Raw genomic sequence first — 16467 nt, forward strand, 5'->3', positions numbered from 1 at the left:
TCCCATGAAGTGATGGGACCAGATGCCATGATCTTAGTTTTCCGAATGTTGAGCTTTAAGCCAACTTTTTCACTCTCCTCCTTCACCTTCATCAACAGGCTTCTCAGTTCCTCTTCACTTTCTGCCATAAGGGTGGTGTCATCTGCATATCTGAAGTTAATGATATTTCTCCTGGCAATCTTGATTCCAGCTTGTGTTTCTTCCAGCCCAGCGTTTCTCATGATGTACTCTGCATATAAGTTAAATAAGCAGGGTGACAATATACAGCCTTGACGAACTCCTTTTCCTATTTGGAACCAGTTTGTTGTTCCATGTCCAGTTCTAACTGTTGCTTCCTGACCTGCATACAAATTTCTCAAGAGGCAGGTCAGGTGGTCTGGTATTCCCATCTCTTTCAGAATTTTCCACAGTTTATTGTGATCCACACAGTCAAAGGCTTTGGCATAGTCAATAAAGCAGAAATAGATGTTTTTCTGGAACTCTCTTGCTTTTTCCATGATCCAGCGGATGTTGCCAATTTGATCTCTGGTTCCTCTGCCTTTCCTAAAACCAGCTTGAACATCTGGAAGTTCACATACTGCTGAAGCCTGGCTTGGAGAATTTTGAGCATTACTTTACTAGCATGTGAGATGAATGCAATTGTGTGGTTATTTGGGCATTCTTTGGCATTGCCTCTTTTTGGGTTTGGAATGAAAACTGACCTGTTCCAGTCCTGTGGCCACTGCTGAGTTTTCCAAATTTGCTGGCATATTGAGTGCAGCACTTTCACAGCATCATCTTTCAGGATTTGAAATAGCTCAACTGGAACTCCATCACCTCCACTAGCTTTGTTGGTAGTGATGCTTTCTAAGGCTCACTTGACTTCACATTCTAGGATGTCTGGCTCTATGTGAGTGATCACACCATCATGATTATCTGGGTCGTGAAGCTCTTTTTTGTACAGTTCTGTGTATTCTTGCCACCTCTTCTTAATATCTTCTGCTTCTGTTAGGTCCATACCATTTCTGTCCTTTATCAAGCACTTTTCATATATAAGCATCGTTTTTAAATCTAATCTCTTGTCATAAGTGATGAGAATAATTCATATACAGTTATTATTATAAATTATGTGTTTGTACTTCATTCTATTATCTTTTGGTTTCCTAATTGTCTTGCTTATTCTATTGCTTCCTTTTTCTCCCTGCTTGGCTTTTTTAATTAATTGAGGATTCTTGTTTCTTTTTTAATTCCATTTTCTCCTTTAACTTGACAGTCAACCACTATTTCTAACATTTTATTTGAAATTTTATTTTTATTAATATACTTTCAATTTTCCCATGAATATCTGATAACAAAATGTGCCTCATATTGTATTTTAGTACAGTATGTTTTTTATGAGTTAGACCATTTTAACTCGTATTTCTTACATTCAGACATATATACTTTTGCTCTAAAACATTTTGGTGTCTCTCTTTTAGATTCTCTAGTTAGATATTATAATTTTTACTGCCATTTCTTATAATATTATTATTTTGCACTGACCATGTTTGATTTTGTCTACGTATTTACCTTTTTTGTTATTGTTCATCATTTCTCCTTGCAATTATTTCCTCTCTCTGCAATCATTTTCCTTCTCCCTGAATTGCATCCTCTCTGGTAGGAACATAGGCCATAAACCCAGTTTTACTTTATCTAAAATATTTCTTCATTACAGTTGTTCCAAACCAGCAAATGAGACTGAAAAGGAAGTGTAGAACAGTACAGCAAAACCAAGAATAAAGTTAAGTAAAGAGTTTGAAAGAGTGATAAAGGAGTTAGCTATATCAGATACCAAAGATGACTTTGCTTAGAGCCATTTAGTGAAATGGTAGAAGTCTGAAGGGTGAAGGAGATAAAGAAATGGGAACAGAAGAGGTGACAAGAGGTTTTCAAATTCCTCTGAAGAAATGGAAAGCCAAGTGACCACATAGCCTCCTTACAATCCAGTTTATACCTATTACACTTGTTTGTTTGATGAGTCAGTTAAGGTTTAAGTAACACTGTCACACAAAATCACATAGCGTGCTAGTACCTAGATCTGCTTGAGCTTTCAAGTATCCAATGATACCTTCAGTGCTATCACCAGGAACTTCCAGAATGTGGCACAACAGTTGAAATTTCCTTACTATGAGTTACTGTCATTCCATAGATATTAATCATCAAACACCATTTTACTTTTCAGCTTCCATGAGTCTCCTGGAATTTAGTTCATAATGTTTGTTGAAAAAAATGTGATTAGTTACACATACTTGAATGACATTGTTTTATTATTATACACATCTTTGGTAGTATCTATTGTCCCATGGATTCATTTAGATCCTTTGGTTCAAGCCAACAAATGGTTTAGTAAATTTTTGGCATCCATGATAATTGCACTGTTTTGCAGATTTTCTTCTGATTGTTGAAATCTTTCTAGCCCCAGAGCAATTCTATATCAGTAACAAGAAGCTAAGACAAAAATAAGGTCATAAGATTTTTGCATTCTAGATGTAGTTTATAAAGAAGTTCATCTGTTTCTGACCCTTGATTTCTTATAGCTGCAAACTGGTTTCTGTCTCCAGGCTCACCCCTATTTGCATGATTGTGTTGTCTATTTTCTTTACACTTGCAGTTGAAACTTGCAAATAGTTTCAAAAAATAATTTCAGAAACAATTATGTTTATTTGTGTGTAAATGAAATAAAGCTACTGGAGGTATTTATAATGGAACTGGATGTCTTTAGAGTAGAAAAATATTGTATATCTTCTTGAAGATTCAAAATAAGTCAGTGAGCTCTATAATTAATCATTTTTGATATAATGTTTTTATTGTGAATTGATTTTAGGGAAATGCTATTTTAAAGTATCCCCTTGACTCATTTGCATCAAAATAAGTAGGTCTCATAAGACTGTAAAGATATACTGTGAATAGTCATCAAAGAAAATTGCTCACCCACAGTTCATAAGTGAACACCAAACAGGCCTGTGTAGGGCATTCATTTGACCACATTTTTAAAATCAAAGGATTTAATTACTCTTGGACAGATGACTGACAGGCAAAGAAATGGAAACTTTAAGAATATGTTCATCTCTAAAATATAGTGATGGCTTAACCTATTTTTTAGCCTTCATGTAATTCCATTTTCAACTTTTTAAAAAGAATTAATTTTCATTTACACAGTGTTAGGTCTTTTTTCTTGTGAGGATAATTTCTATTACAGAATTTTTAAAATTGTTTTATTAACATCTTTCCTCTAAATCACAGAGGTTAGTAGTTTTAGAATTAAGATAATACTTTTATTTCTTTGTTTCTATTTGAACTGTTCAAGAGAACTGTGTGAAATTTAGCAACTTAGGTAAACAAAATATCCAAATTATTATCTTTATAATTTGTAAGTCAAATATCCATCAGAACGCAGTCATTTTATTCCAGCACCAGTTATATCTTCTATGAAACTAAGAAGTTGGTAAGGTTTGAAGTTTATTTATACTATTATGTATGTAAAAAATCTAATAGCATGTTTTATGATTGTAATGTATACAAAAGATATACATATGTATTTTCAAATAAAGGAATAGACTCGATCTTTTAACTATGAACTATGAGATTTCATAGTATCTGTTACCAATCAGCTTGGTTTCTCCCATGTCAAAAGAGTTTTTATATTTTAGCTGAGTTCCAAATACAGAATCTTAAAACATATTATTATTTATATAATTAGAGTAACAGAGTAGTCCTTTATGAATTTCCTTAAAGGCTGGCTCAAAATTTGTGAATACATGTGAGTTTTATTTTTCTTAAGTATACCTAAGAGGTTGACAAAGGAGATTTCTAGAAATGAGCTATGTGATCTTTAACACCAGTCTGTGGAACGGATTTGATAATAAAGAAATATCTCATTACTTTTGAGATTTGTGTATTGTACATGTGCGGCTTGGTAACTGAGTACTACAAAAAGACCAGCATTAGCTGGATTTTGTAGATCTGTCATTCCTGCCATGCCAAAAATCTGTGGGGTAGTTTGTAATTGCCATTGTTTGGGTTATTACAATAAACAGAACTGATAGGGTTTATACTATTTGCCTTATGAGCTGCACTTCACATCACTCTGTTGAATTAAAATTGCATGCACATATCTTCGCTTATCAGTTTTATTTATGTCAGAAATAGAGAAAGGCAGTATGCTTTCAGTATATGGAATCTTATAACAAGCAGGTCAGAAATTATAATCATTAGTTTAATAGTCTCGTGCAAATGAATGACTGTATGTGTGCTCCTATTATCTATCACCTAAAATATATTCCGATGGGAAAATACTCTTATTTCCCTTATCATATTTTGTCAGAGCTTTAAATATGATTTTAATTGGATTACCTAAGGTAAAAATGCACATCTGCAGAACACAGGATTTTTTTTTTCTCTTCTTTGTCAAATATGCATCTTTTTTTCTTTGAGCTGCTTCTACTGTTGTTGCAATATTTGACTATGTTTATAGGTGAGAAACACAAGGAGATTCCAAAATGCTTTACCTTTCTTTCACAGTAAAGAATCTCTATAATATTTCCACTCTTAGGCTGAAGGCTTCTCACCTATGAAATTCTCAAGCTCACTAGCAGTCACATCAGATGTACTTGCAAATTTTCAGATACCTATGATGAGTTAATCCATGCATGCATACACAGATACATCCCTCAGAAATCCTGTACCCCCTAACAATTGTCACACATGGCCAGCACCACATACTTATACCCAGTTCCCACCCTAGTGTACTGGGAAGTGGTTTTTACTTCGAGAATGTGAAATACTCCACACCTCTCATATTTGTTGTGCATGTTGCATTGATGAGATTTGTTTCTTGCAGTGATTCTATTAATTTCCTGTTTGAATGTCTTTTCTTGTGTATGGATTCTTAATGGATTTTTCTTGTGTATGCAGAAGATTTTTGTGTTCTTTTAAACTATCATCCACTTTTCAGGATACTTTTCTTCCAAAATATATAAATGAGGTATTGTTTAATAATCTGTCTCATAGAGTCAAATCTTTAGCAGTTGCATTGAAAACAAGTCCAGTAATGGACAAATTGTTATTCACGAAGAACTGAGTGCTGTCCATGAACTATAAGTCCTGCCAAGTATTACTTTTGTATTTCAAGGGACTTCTGTTTTTTCAGTATTGACTGGTCTTTGTTTTCTGGCAAAACAATTTATAGTTCATTTTCAGATAACTATACATATGGTATTTGTATTTTAATTAAAAAGACTGTTGTTATGTCTGATTCTTATAAGCAGAAATTCATTATAAGGACACTTCTCATTTCCTTGAAATGTTCCCTTTATTTTTTTCCAGGGTTCCTAAATTGCAAAAGCCAGTTAAATTATGTCTTTGGGGAGTTAATTTTTGGCACCATATGTCTCTAAAAATGATTTAATTTTATCTAAAGTATGTTTGCAAAGATATTTATGTTCTGTAATGCACAGAGACAAGTTAAGGAATTTTCTTAAAGAAAAAAGCACTGGTCTGCTATTGTTCCCAACACAATAACATACAATGTATGTTTAAGCTTGCAAAGAATTCTGTTTATCTAGATTAATATATTGGTAATATCTGTTTTTGCCTTTTAAAACTTTGACTTAGCATAGTCTTTATAATATCAACATGATTGACATGAAACTGTTATTGCTGTTATTCCTATTAGGGATAATTTTAGAAAACTTAAATCACAAAAAATCAATTGTAGTCTGAGGATTAATTTGAGGGGTTATAAAACAACTTTCTCTGAAGCTCCATTAATCAGTTTATATACCCTTATACTTTTTCCAATGGATGTGCCACCAACCCTCCTCTAATACTAGCAAATTCAAATTCTCATAAAAATGGGTTACATACATCATTCAATTTAGTATGAAATAAGTTATAAAATGACTGTTCAACATCTGTATTTATATGTGAACAGGGTGGGGAGAATACAAATTTTTTAGCAATTTATAAAGTGTCTAGAAGTAGTGATTCTTTCCTTATTGATGTAAACTCATATACCTTGGGTAATTCTTTTATTATTGTTTATAATCACATTGAGGAGATATATAACAAAAATCTTGTTTTACAAAAAAACACAAATATTTTATGTTAGCCAATAGTCAAGTGTAATAGGATATTTTTTAAACTCAGATTTTAATACTGGATTGACCAAAACATTTGTTCAGCTTCTGAATCTCAAAAGATTCTTCAAAAGTAATCCCACATCACAATGTATAGAGGATACCCTTCTTACAGAGATGTCAACTTAGCCGATGGGCAATTTTTTTTTTTTTTAGAAACAACCAAACATACAGTAATTTAAAGTTATGTGTAAGCTATAAGTGAATAAATAAATTGTAATAATAGGACATTGTGTAGCTTTACCAGTTTTGTAAATCTTGATATTTGACATACTTGCTTTGGATGATAAAACCAGGATAGACAGTTGTACACCAAACCCTGTATCTGCCTACTCCTTATACTATTGTTTCCTTATTTTCTCAGAGTTAATTGCTAGCCTCTTCTTAGTGTTCATCATTTCATCTGTGTTTTTAATACTATGTTTACATAATAATTAATTTCCCTGGTGGCTGAGACGATAAAGAATCTGCCTGCAATGTAGGAAACACAGGTTCGAGCTGTGGGTCAGGAAAATCCCTTGGAGAAGGGAATGGCTACACACTCCAGGATTCTTACCTGAGAATCCCATGGACCTGGTGGTCCCATGAGGATCCCAGAGGAACCTGGTGGGCTTCAGTCCGCAGGGTTGCAAAGAGTCAGATGCGACTGAGTGACTTTCACTTCACTTCCTCCTTTCTGAGTTAACTACTAGCCTTTTTTTAGTGTTTACTATTTCATCTGTGATTTCAATACTACGTTTATGTAGTAGTTACTTTAAAATAACTATTAGTTTTCTTTCTTTCTTTTTGGCTGTGCTGGGTCTTCATTGCTTTGCACGGACTTTCTCTAGTTACGGCAACTGGGGGCTCCTCTCTAGTGACGGTGCATGGGCTTCTCATAGCAACAGCTTCTCTTTTTGCAGAGCTCAGGCTCTAGGGCACACGGGCTTCGGTAGTTGCAGCTTGTGGGCTCAGTAGCTGTGGTTCCTGGGCTCTAGAGCACAGGCTCAGTAGTTGTTGTGCAAGGGCTTAGCTGCTCTGCAGCATGTCGGATCTTCCAGGACCAACAATCGAACCCATGCCCCTGCATTGGCAGATGAATTCTTATCCACTGTGCCACCAGAGAAGTCCTAGTTTTCTTTTTTATTTATGTCAATGTTATACTATGTATGTCGCATGCAATTTTAGGGTATTTATTTTAAATGCTAGGATTTAGGGTATGAACTCACCACAGTGTTTTTTTGTTTTTTTTTTTCATTCCTCAAGAGTAGACAGATGTCCAAATTTTCATTATTGCAAGTTATGCTATACATGAGCTTTATTTTGTTTCCTTGATAATATATCGTGACCGTTTCAAAAGCATTATCTCTCATTATTACATCACTTGTAGGTCTGGTTAAGACACCGGTTGCTACGTTTCAGAGTTCTAATTCAGTGAGTCTGAATGCCTGTTTCCTAACAAGCTCTGGGGTGATACTAATCCTTCTGGTCTTGAGAATCACTCGTCTAGAATTTGTAGATTTAAATACAATTTCTGGATCAAAAGGAAAATATGCCTGTAACTTCAACAGATAATGGCAAATTGCTCTTTAAAGTCTTTGTATAAGGGACTTCCCTTGCAGTCCAATGATTAAGACTTCACCTTCCAGCTCAGGAGGTGTGGGTTTGATCCCTAATTGGGGAGCTAAGATCCCACAGGCCTCTTGGCCATAAAACCAATAGTATTGAAACAAATCCAATGAAGACTTTAAAAACTGTCCACATCAAAAAATGAATAAAGTCTTTGTATCAAATCATGAACAAATTTGAACAAGATATGAACTTTAAGGTTTTCCTACATCTTTACCAATGATTGATGTGGACAGTTTTTTTTGTTTTTTGTTTTTTTTTTAAGTAATTGCCAACTTTATGAGTGTGAAGTATGTTTGACTGTGCTGGATCTTGAATATGTTTTCAAATGTTTATTGGCCAAATAACTCTCCTTTTCTGTGAGTTGCCTTTTTGTATTATTTGCTCATTTTTCTGGTAGATTGCTTGTATTGTTTCTTTTATTGATTTCTAAGGGTTCTTTCTTTGTTAAAGAAATTAATCCTTATCAGCTGTGTGTTATTAATATCATCTCTAAGCCTGTGGCTTGTTTTTACTCTAAATTTCAAGTTTTTAAAAAATTTGAATGTAATTAAATTTGTCATTTTTTCCATTAGAATTTATTATTTTAATATTTAGTTTAAAAAAAATCATTCCCCTCTTAAAAATCATAAAATTAGCCTGTCATATTTTCATACAAAAATCTTGAGTTTAGCTTTTCTCATTTTAATCTGTCTCGCTTTTGTTTTAGTGTATATCATGAGTTAAGGATCTAATTTTGTGTTGTATCTTTGTACAGGGAAAATCAATTATGCCATCCTTTCTCCACTGACTTAAATGCTATCTTTATCATATTTTGAATTTCTGTATTTTATATGAATATTTCTGTTGTTCAGCTCTTTTTCTTTTTTTTTTTTTTGATTAGCTGTTTTTTATCCATTCCAGTGCTGATAGTGCTCTTAGTACAGCTTTAAGACAAGTTTTATATGCTGCATGGAAAATTATTTGAGCTTATCTATTTCACAGTCACCTTAGGTGTTCCCAGTCCTTTGTTCATCCATACGAACTTCAGGTCAAGTCCCATGAACCCTGATGAGATTATAGACAACTTGTGAAAAATTGATATGCCCATGATCCTCTCCTCACATATATGGACATGTTATATCTCCATTTATTCAATCCTTATTTTATATTTTTCAAAAATGTTTTTAAATTTACTTTATAAACTTCTACATATTCTTTAATAGATTAAAACCTAGGTATCGTATACTTTGGAGAAGGAAATGGCAACCACTCCAGTGTTCTTGCCTGGGAAATCCCATGGACAGAGGAGCCTGGCGGGCTACAGTCCATGGGGTCGCAAAGAGTCGGACACAACTGACGCAACTGAGCACAGCACAAAACAGCACCACCACCACCACCATCTTACGTTTTACATTGTGATTATGAATGGAATTTTTAAATTACAATTCAGATTTGGTTATAACTAATTTTTTTAATGCTACTGATCTTTTTCAATGCTACTCTTATAGGAAAAAATTGTCCCTAAACTCTCATTACCTCCTATTATTGATTTATAGAGTTTCTTGAATTTTCCACGTAGATATTCTTCCTCTTATACCTATCTTTTTCCATTATTGCTTTGGCCAATGAAATTTTAAAGGTATTGATTCCTGATATCCGTACTTATTTTTCCTTGGCATTCTTGGGAATGTTTCTAAAGTATCTCTATTTAGTAAGCTGTTTGTTGGAAGGCTTTGGTTTATACCCTTTAACAGGTTAAAGAAATTGTCTCTGTTCCTTCCTATTTTGCCACAATAATGTTTTCACTGTTGATTGTTTTTGTTCAGTGTTAATTCATATCAAGTTCTTTGGGGAATGATTCTTTTCCTTTAATATATTGATGTATTACATGAAAATATTGTTGATAATCATTTTTAAATTTCTGGGATTATTAAATCATAGTTCCTCTGTACTGTCTTCAATTAAAATAATGAGCTCCTAGATGGTACAAACCATTCCATCAATCAATAAGTATTTATTAATTACCCTCTTATTACTAATAAATCAACTTCAGTCTTAAACCAAGCAACAAATTAGGACAACAGTTTTACTTTGCATTCAGAAAATACAGATGGTAAATTATTTCCTTGCTCGGCAAAGAAGAGAGAAGAATTAAGAACCCATTGTTAACTACTTTTGCATAAGAAATTGGGCCAAAACGTAACAGCTTAAACCAACATAGCTTCACTTTCTCACGAAGTTTCTGAGGGTCAAGAATGAAGAGGTGCTTAACTAGGTGGTTTTGGCTCAAGTCATATCAATCCCACAAGATTGCAGTCGAGTTATTGGTTGGAGTGGCAGTCATCTGAACAGGCTAGAGAATCTGCTTCCATTATCACTCACAGGGCTGTTGTTCATTTCCTCACCATGTGAGTCTTTCCACAGAGCTGCTCACACAACATGGGAGCTGGCTCCCCCCAGATCAAATGAACTGAGAGAATGAGAGAGAAAACCCAGGGCAGAAGTCACAGCTCTGTGTGTGTGTGTGTGTGTGTGTGTGTATGTGTGTGTGTGGGGGGGGGTGGGGAAGTAGCATTCTATCTTCTACCATATTCTGTTCAGTACAAGAGAGTCACTAAGTCCAGCCCACACTCAAAAGGAAGAGAATTCGGCTTAATTTCTTAAAGGGAAGAACTATCAAATAATTTGAGAGCCTATTTTAAAAATCACACTTATGAATACTTTTTTTTCCCTTGACAGTAAATAACAGATCCTTCAACACTATTTCACTCTCTTTTACAATGTATCCCAGTTGTCCCCTTTGAGCTAGGCAAATCAAGGCTTTACTTTATTCTCCTGTCAACCATAATGTAAACCAGACCATTTTATGCTCCACCCTAGCCCTGGAGAAGGAAAAGGCAACCCACTGACCCACTGCAGGATTCTTGCCTGAGAAATGCCATGGACAGAGGAGCCTGGCAGGATACAGTCCAGGGAGCACAAAAGAGTTGAATATGACTTAGCAACTAATCAACAAAAACTAGCCCTAGAAAATAACTGAAAAGGTGGTGCTCTGAAATTTTGAATTCTACGCTAAGAACACGAGAATGGTATAAGATGATATTTTGGTACTGATTTGATTATGGCTAGTCCTAATGTTTTTGGTTTGTTTTTTTTTTTTTTTTTTTTTGAAACCTGTAATTGGAATATCAAATAGTGTTACTTTATTCTTAGCATATTGTATTTTTACACACATGTAAACCCGTTTAGTACATGACCCCCTGGTGGCTCAGACAGTAAAGCATCTGCCTGGAATGCGGGAGACCCGGGTTCGATTCCTAGGTCGGGGAAGATCCCCTGGAGAAGGAAATGGCTATCCACTCCAGCACTCTTGCCTGGAAAATCCCATGGACGGAGGAGCCTGGTCCATGGGGTCACAAAGAGTCGGACACAACTGAGCAACTTCACTAAACCCATTTAGAGGATTTGTGTGGTATGATCTATGCAATATAGCATTTAATACTAAAGCCAGGTTTATGTGATATATAGGAGTCAGCAGCTATCATGAATTTATGTAGAAAGACAAAGTAACAAAGATTTTAAAAATTCATATAATTTAGTGTATTAAAACAAGAAAATGAAGAATCTCTCATTCTTATAAGAATCAAACCAGGAAGCCCAGAATACTGGAGGCATCAAACTGGAGTCTCCTGCATTGCAGGCCGATTCTTTACCAAGTGAGCTATCAGGGAAGCCCCATTCTTATAAGAGACAATATTAATTTATTCTGTTTTACTGTCAATGCGTATCTAGCTTTAAAGTGTAAATAAATGTCAAGAACCTAAATTTAATCAGAAGATATATTTTACCAAATGTGTAAATGAGTATTGTACATTGTATGCAGTACTCACAAGGGTACATTATACACAGTGCTCACATTGACACAAAATCACCAGCTCTATCTCCATATGTCACGTCAAAATGGACATTGACTCGTTTTCCTCCCCATAAATAGGTACATACATAGTGATCATTATCTCAAAAGAAGTATCAGTGAATTCCAACTTTGAGCTTCCTTCAGAAAAGAGTTCACAAAGGCAGACTACTAAATATGCTACACATTGAACTGCTCAGAAACTGTTGTCAGAAAACTCTTCCTTCCTCTTTGCCATTTAAAATGGTTCAAAGTACATACCAGCTGTTTCCTGATTCTGCTTTCCTGACATCGTTGATCCCTCACTTCCTCTTTTCGTATACAAAATCAAGGGCAACGAAGTTGAGGTTCTTGTCCCAAAATGCCTCTTCCTGCACTAATATTACTCCTCCTTAAACTTTTATAAGAATATTCCATTCTCTTCCAAAATTCTTGAAATCCTTGCTTGGGGCTTATCAGTAGGCCAGTCCATCTGGCAGTGGCTTTCCATTCTTTCTTCTGAGTACACGGCAAGTGCCCTTGCTAACTTCCCACCCAATGGGTTTGTGTCCCTCTCTGTCCTTTATTGTTTCTTCTATCACTTACTTCCTCATCCCACCTCACCTTCCCTAAAATTTGAATGAGAGGGCAGGCATGTCATCATTTCAGGAAATGATTATGCTTCGGTAATGTAATCATCGGCATGTTTCATTCCAAAAACACTGGGTTAATTGAAGTTGATGAGATCAAAAACTGTTTAAGTTACTTTGGTCCCACCTGAATTCTGCGTCCTCCTGAAGGACTTTTCCACTCACAACTTAACTCTCTCTCTTTCTTTTGTTGTTCAGTCGCTCAGTCATGTCTGACTCTTTGTGACCCCATGGACTGCAGCACACCAGACTTCCCTGTCCTTCAGTATTTCTTGGGGTTTGCTCAACCTCATGTCCACTGAGTCAGTGATGCCATACAACCATCTCATTCTTTGTCATCCACTTCTCCTCCCTATTCAATCTTTCCCAGCATTAGGGTCCTTTCCAATGAGTCGGCCCTTTGCATCAGGTGGCCAAAATATTGGAGCCTCAGCATCAGTCCTTCCAATGAATATTCAGGACTGACTTCCTTTAGAATTGACTGGTTTGATCTCCTTGCTGGCCAAGGGACTCTCAAGAGTGTTCTCCAACACCACAGTTCGAAAGCATGAATTCTTTGGCACTCAGCCTTCTTTGTGGTCCAACTCTCACATCCATACATGACTACAGGAAAAGCTATAGCTTTCATTATATGGACCTTTTTTAGGCAAAGTAATGTCTCTTCTTTTCAGTACTCTGTCTATGTTTGTCATAGCTTTTCTTCCAAGGAGTACGCATCTCTTAATTTCATGGCTGCAGTCATTCTCCACAATGATTTTGGAGCCCAAGCTCTCTTTCTTTAATTTTTCCTTTATGTATTTTTGTGAGTCTTGCATTTACTTGGTTTATGTTTTTTTTCTCTTCCATTATTTTGTAAGTTCCTGAACGTCTTATTCACTTCTTCACTTTTGACACTAAAATTTTACCATTTCACTCTATTGAGTTAGTATCAGTAAATATTTATTGAATGATCACTGTTGGCTGACATCTTACAATTGGGCTTTTATCATAACCACTTTCCTAAAAGGGTGTCATTATGACCAACTCTTAATCAACTGTCCTTCCCAGGTCTTAAATAATTGTCCATATATATATATATATATATATATATATATGTTTATATAGATATATATAGATAGATATGTTTATATAGATACAGTTGATCATTATATTGTCTTTAATGTGCATATGTATGCATATATATGTGACCTTCATTGGATTCTGATTCTTCTTTAAGAATGCCTTCAGTTATTCTCTTCCTGGTTTATCTTTTTGTAGAGGCTCATTAGCTATAGATTTTTGAGATATTGCTCTTTCTTATTTGATATTTAAAGAACATCTCTACTTAAGTAGCTCCGGTTACTACTTAAAGTACTAATTTAAGACCTTTGCAGCTACCTGACTCGATAGACGTGAGTCTGAGTGAACTCCTGGAGTTGGTGAGGGACAGGGAGGCCTGGCGTGCTGTGATTCATGGAGTCGCAAAGAGTCGGACACGACTGAGCGACTGAACTGATCTGATCTAAGCTAGAGCACAGAAGAGTGAATACAATTGACTTACTGTATACAGCAGCTTCTCCTCATTTAAGATGTGGGTGTGGGAAGCATGGTCATCCAGTTCACATTGGTTGGTAAGCTCCCACTTGGAAAATCTTCCACACATTGAAGAATGTCCACTTGTGAAAAAAAACTTGCCTTCACTTTTAGGAAATCTTCTAGAATTCATCTTCCTTTTATTTGCCTTCTGAAGGCAAATAAATACTTTGGCAAATAAATACTTCTGAAGGCAAATAAATACTTCTTGAAGTATTTATCTAGATAAATACTTCTTGAAGTATTTATTTAGATAAATATTGAAATATTACAGAAAAATTAATATTGACAGATTTTCCTCTTCAAAAAGTGATTTACCATTTAGTTCAATAGCTTAAATTATCTGAAATGCCCAGAAACTAATCTCAAGTAATGTATTTCAGCATTTACCAAGATAAAATAGCTTTAGAGACAAGGTTATTTTTTCATCTTAAATGAACCAATTACCAAGAATAGAGACTTTGTTTTCTGTGGATTTACCTAGATACCTATGTGTGGCTTTTTTCAGTGAATAATGAAGATCATAAAGATAAAGAATTCACAGGTAGCAGCATGTAGCTACTTTAAAGGTGGTGATTTTTAAGTAAACTGTTTTATTGAAATATGCACACAGGAAGCTCCATAAGTTACAGGGGCCCTGCTTGATGAAGTTTTGCTAGCCTCCCTTAAATGTAACCAGTACCCAGAATAATAAATAGAACATAAAATGGCCATTTTATGTGATGTTTTAATTCTTTTATGAAGAAATATTTGATATGAAAATTTTGGTATTTATTTCTTTGTTCTGGAAAACACATCTAAAAAGAAAGCAACATAAACAGATATTCATATTACCAAAAAATAAAAGCATTTTCAGTTATAGAAACTTATGAGTAATATTTTTAATATGTTTTTTGGGGTTAGTTTTTATGAAGCTTATTTTTTTGAAAATAATTATAGCAATTCTGTATGCTATGCTAGCTGTTGAAGGACAACAGCTATGCTAGCTGTTGAAGGACAAGTGTAGATTGCCTTGGTAACACTTCTACTGTGTTTTTTTGTTTTTATATTAAATTTCCAAAAGATGGAGAATGCCTCACAGGAGAAATCTTTCTTTCTCTGTATAGTTTCTGCATTTAAAGTTGCTTGTAAACATCACATCCACTGTACTTGAGTGCAGTGAGATGTTCCTATGTCACATAGTCAGAGGGAGGTAGATTAATGGGGAATTCTAGCTGGAAATTTCTTCCCTGTTATTGTTCTCCCTAGCAGTTGATGGCTAAGTTAATTCTCTTTAGTTTTGTCATGCTCTAAAGCACACATTGCCAAGCCATTGTAAGGCTTTATGAGAAGAAAAAAAGAAGTCGACGGTGTCCATCAAAGTCTTCAAGTTGCATTTTTAAACTTTGGCCTGACCTGATGTGCCATTCAAAGAAGCTGCAAAAGATTATTTTTAAAGAAAGGTTCAATATGTCCCGAGGCTATCGGTTTTGAGTTAAACTGGGTGAAGTAGAAATATTTTACTCATCAGCTTTGCAGTCACAGAGTTTGCTTCAGCTAGAACAAAACTGCTGAGGCATTTAGAGAAAATTAACCCCCCATCCTGGCGGCCAGATGTGACTGGTTTCTGATGAATGCACATGAGTGGGCTGAAAAATCAAGAGACTGTGAAATTCCTGTCAGGCCCATACAGTGCGGAATGGGCTATTGACTGCTTTCTATATTTCCCTCCATCATTCTTCTTGAACACTGCCATTAATTTCCTCTCCCGCTCTGACTTGTGTTTTTGCCCCCCTCCCTCTCCCCTGTAGTTCTGTCAGCTGCAAAGGAGGATACACAAGTTGTGGCAGAAGCACTTCGAGCTGGTGGTCTTCTACAGCCGGATGAGGCTGGCCAAGTTCCAGACAGACTCTCAAGAGAGTATTCAGAAAATATTAGTTGTGCAGGTAGGTGACTGCAGGGAAGTGGGAAAGATCATTCTGATCTAGATTGAAAAGCAAATGATGGGTAGTGTGATGAAGCATTAAAACCATATCCCATCAGAGTTTTATAAATTTTTAACCTCTTTAATAAACTGGAATTGCATGAAGGATGAATTCAGTAAGTTAGCATATACACCATGCATACTTTGGGGGAAAAGGGAAATTGAACTTCTCTCTCACAGGCCTCAGGATGGATTTTTATACATACATTTGATATATGTATAGATTTTCCAATCTTCAAGCTTTGCAGACACTGCTTGGCTGTTTAAAAGACACTGTCAACAGTTGCCTTGTGTTGCTTTTGTGTGAAATCTACTTTGAAAATGAGACTTGTGATTATTCCATTTAACTGTTTTCTTTCCCCTTTTGTTTTTGCAAGAGGCTTATCCTCCTAAGCCAATTTGGAGATAACTTTATTTGAAAAATAAGCAATTGGGGAGGAGAATGTATTAATAACTGTGGTTCCAGATACATGTGAAATTTCACTCTTTGTCTCTGTAGAAACGTGTAGAGGATCAGTTGTCCTAATTTTAAGACTCTGATCTCTTTTGGAAGCCCATATTAACTGTTTGAAGACTATTATTTGAAAACTACTTACATTTTTATCAAATGAATATTTTCCAATTTGAAATGTTATGTGTATAAAA

General features: G+C 35.2%; 1 protein-coding gene across 1 annotated transcript in view; it reads left to right on the forward strand.

Annotated features, from left to right (window-relative positions):
- The window catches only part of CCDC178 (coiled-coil domain containing 178), a 410587-nt gene that overhangs the window by 352932 nt on the left and 41188 nt on the right, over nt 1-16467 (forward strand). The window contains exon 20 of the mRNA XM_024984506.2: nt 15650-15784. Coding sequence (XP_024840274.1) covers nt 15650-15784 — 135 coding nt within the window. The remainder of the gene's footprint in view (nt 1-15649; nt 15785-16467) is intronic.

Source organism: Bos taurus, chromosome 24 (assembly GCF_002263795.3).
Source record: "Bos taurus isolate L1 Dominette 01449 registration number 42190680 breed Hereford chromosome 24, ARS-UCD2.0, whole genome shotgun sequence".
Classification (NCBI taxonomy): Eukaryota; Metazoa; Chordata; class Mammalia; order Artiodactyla; family Bovidae; genus Bos; species Bos taurus.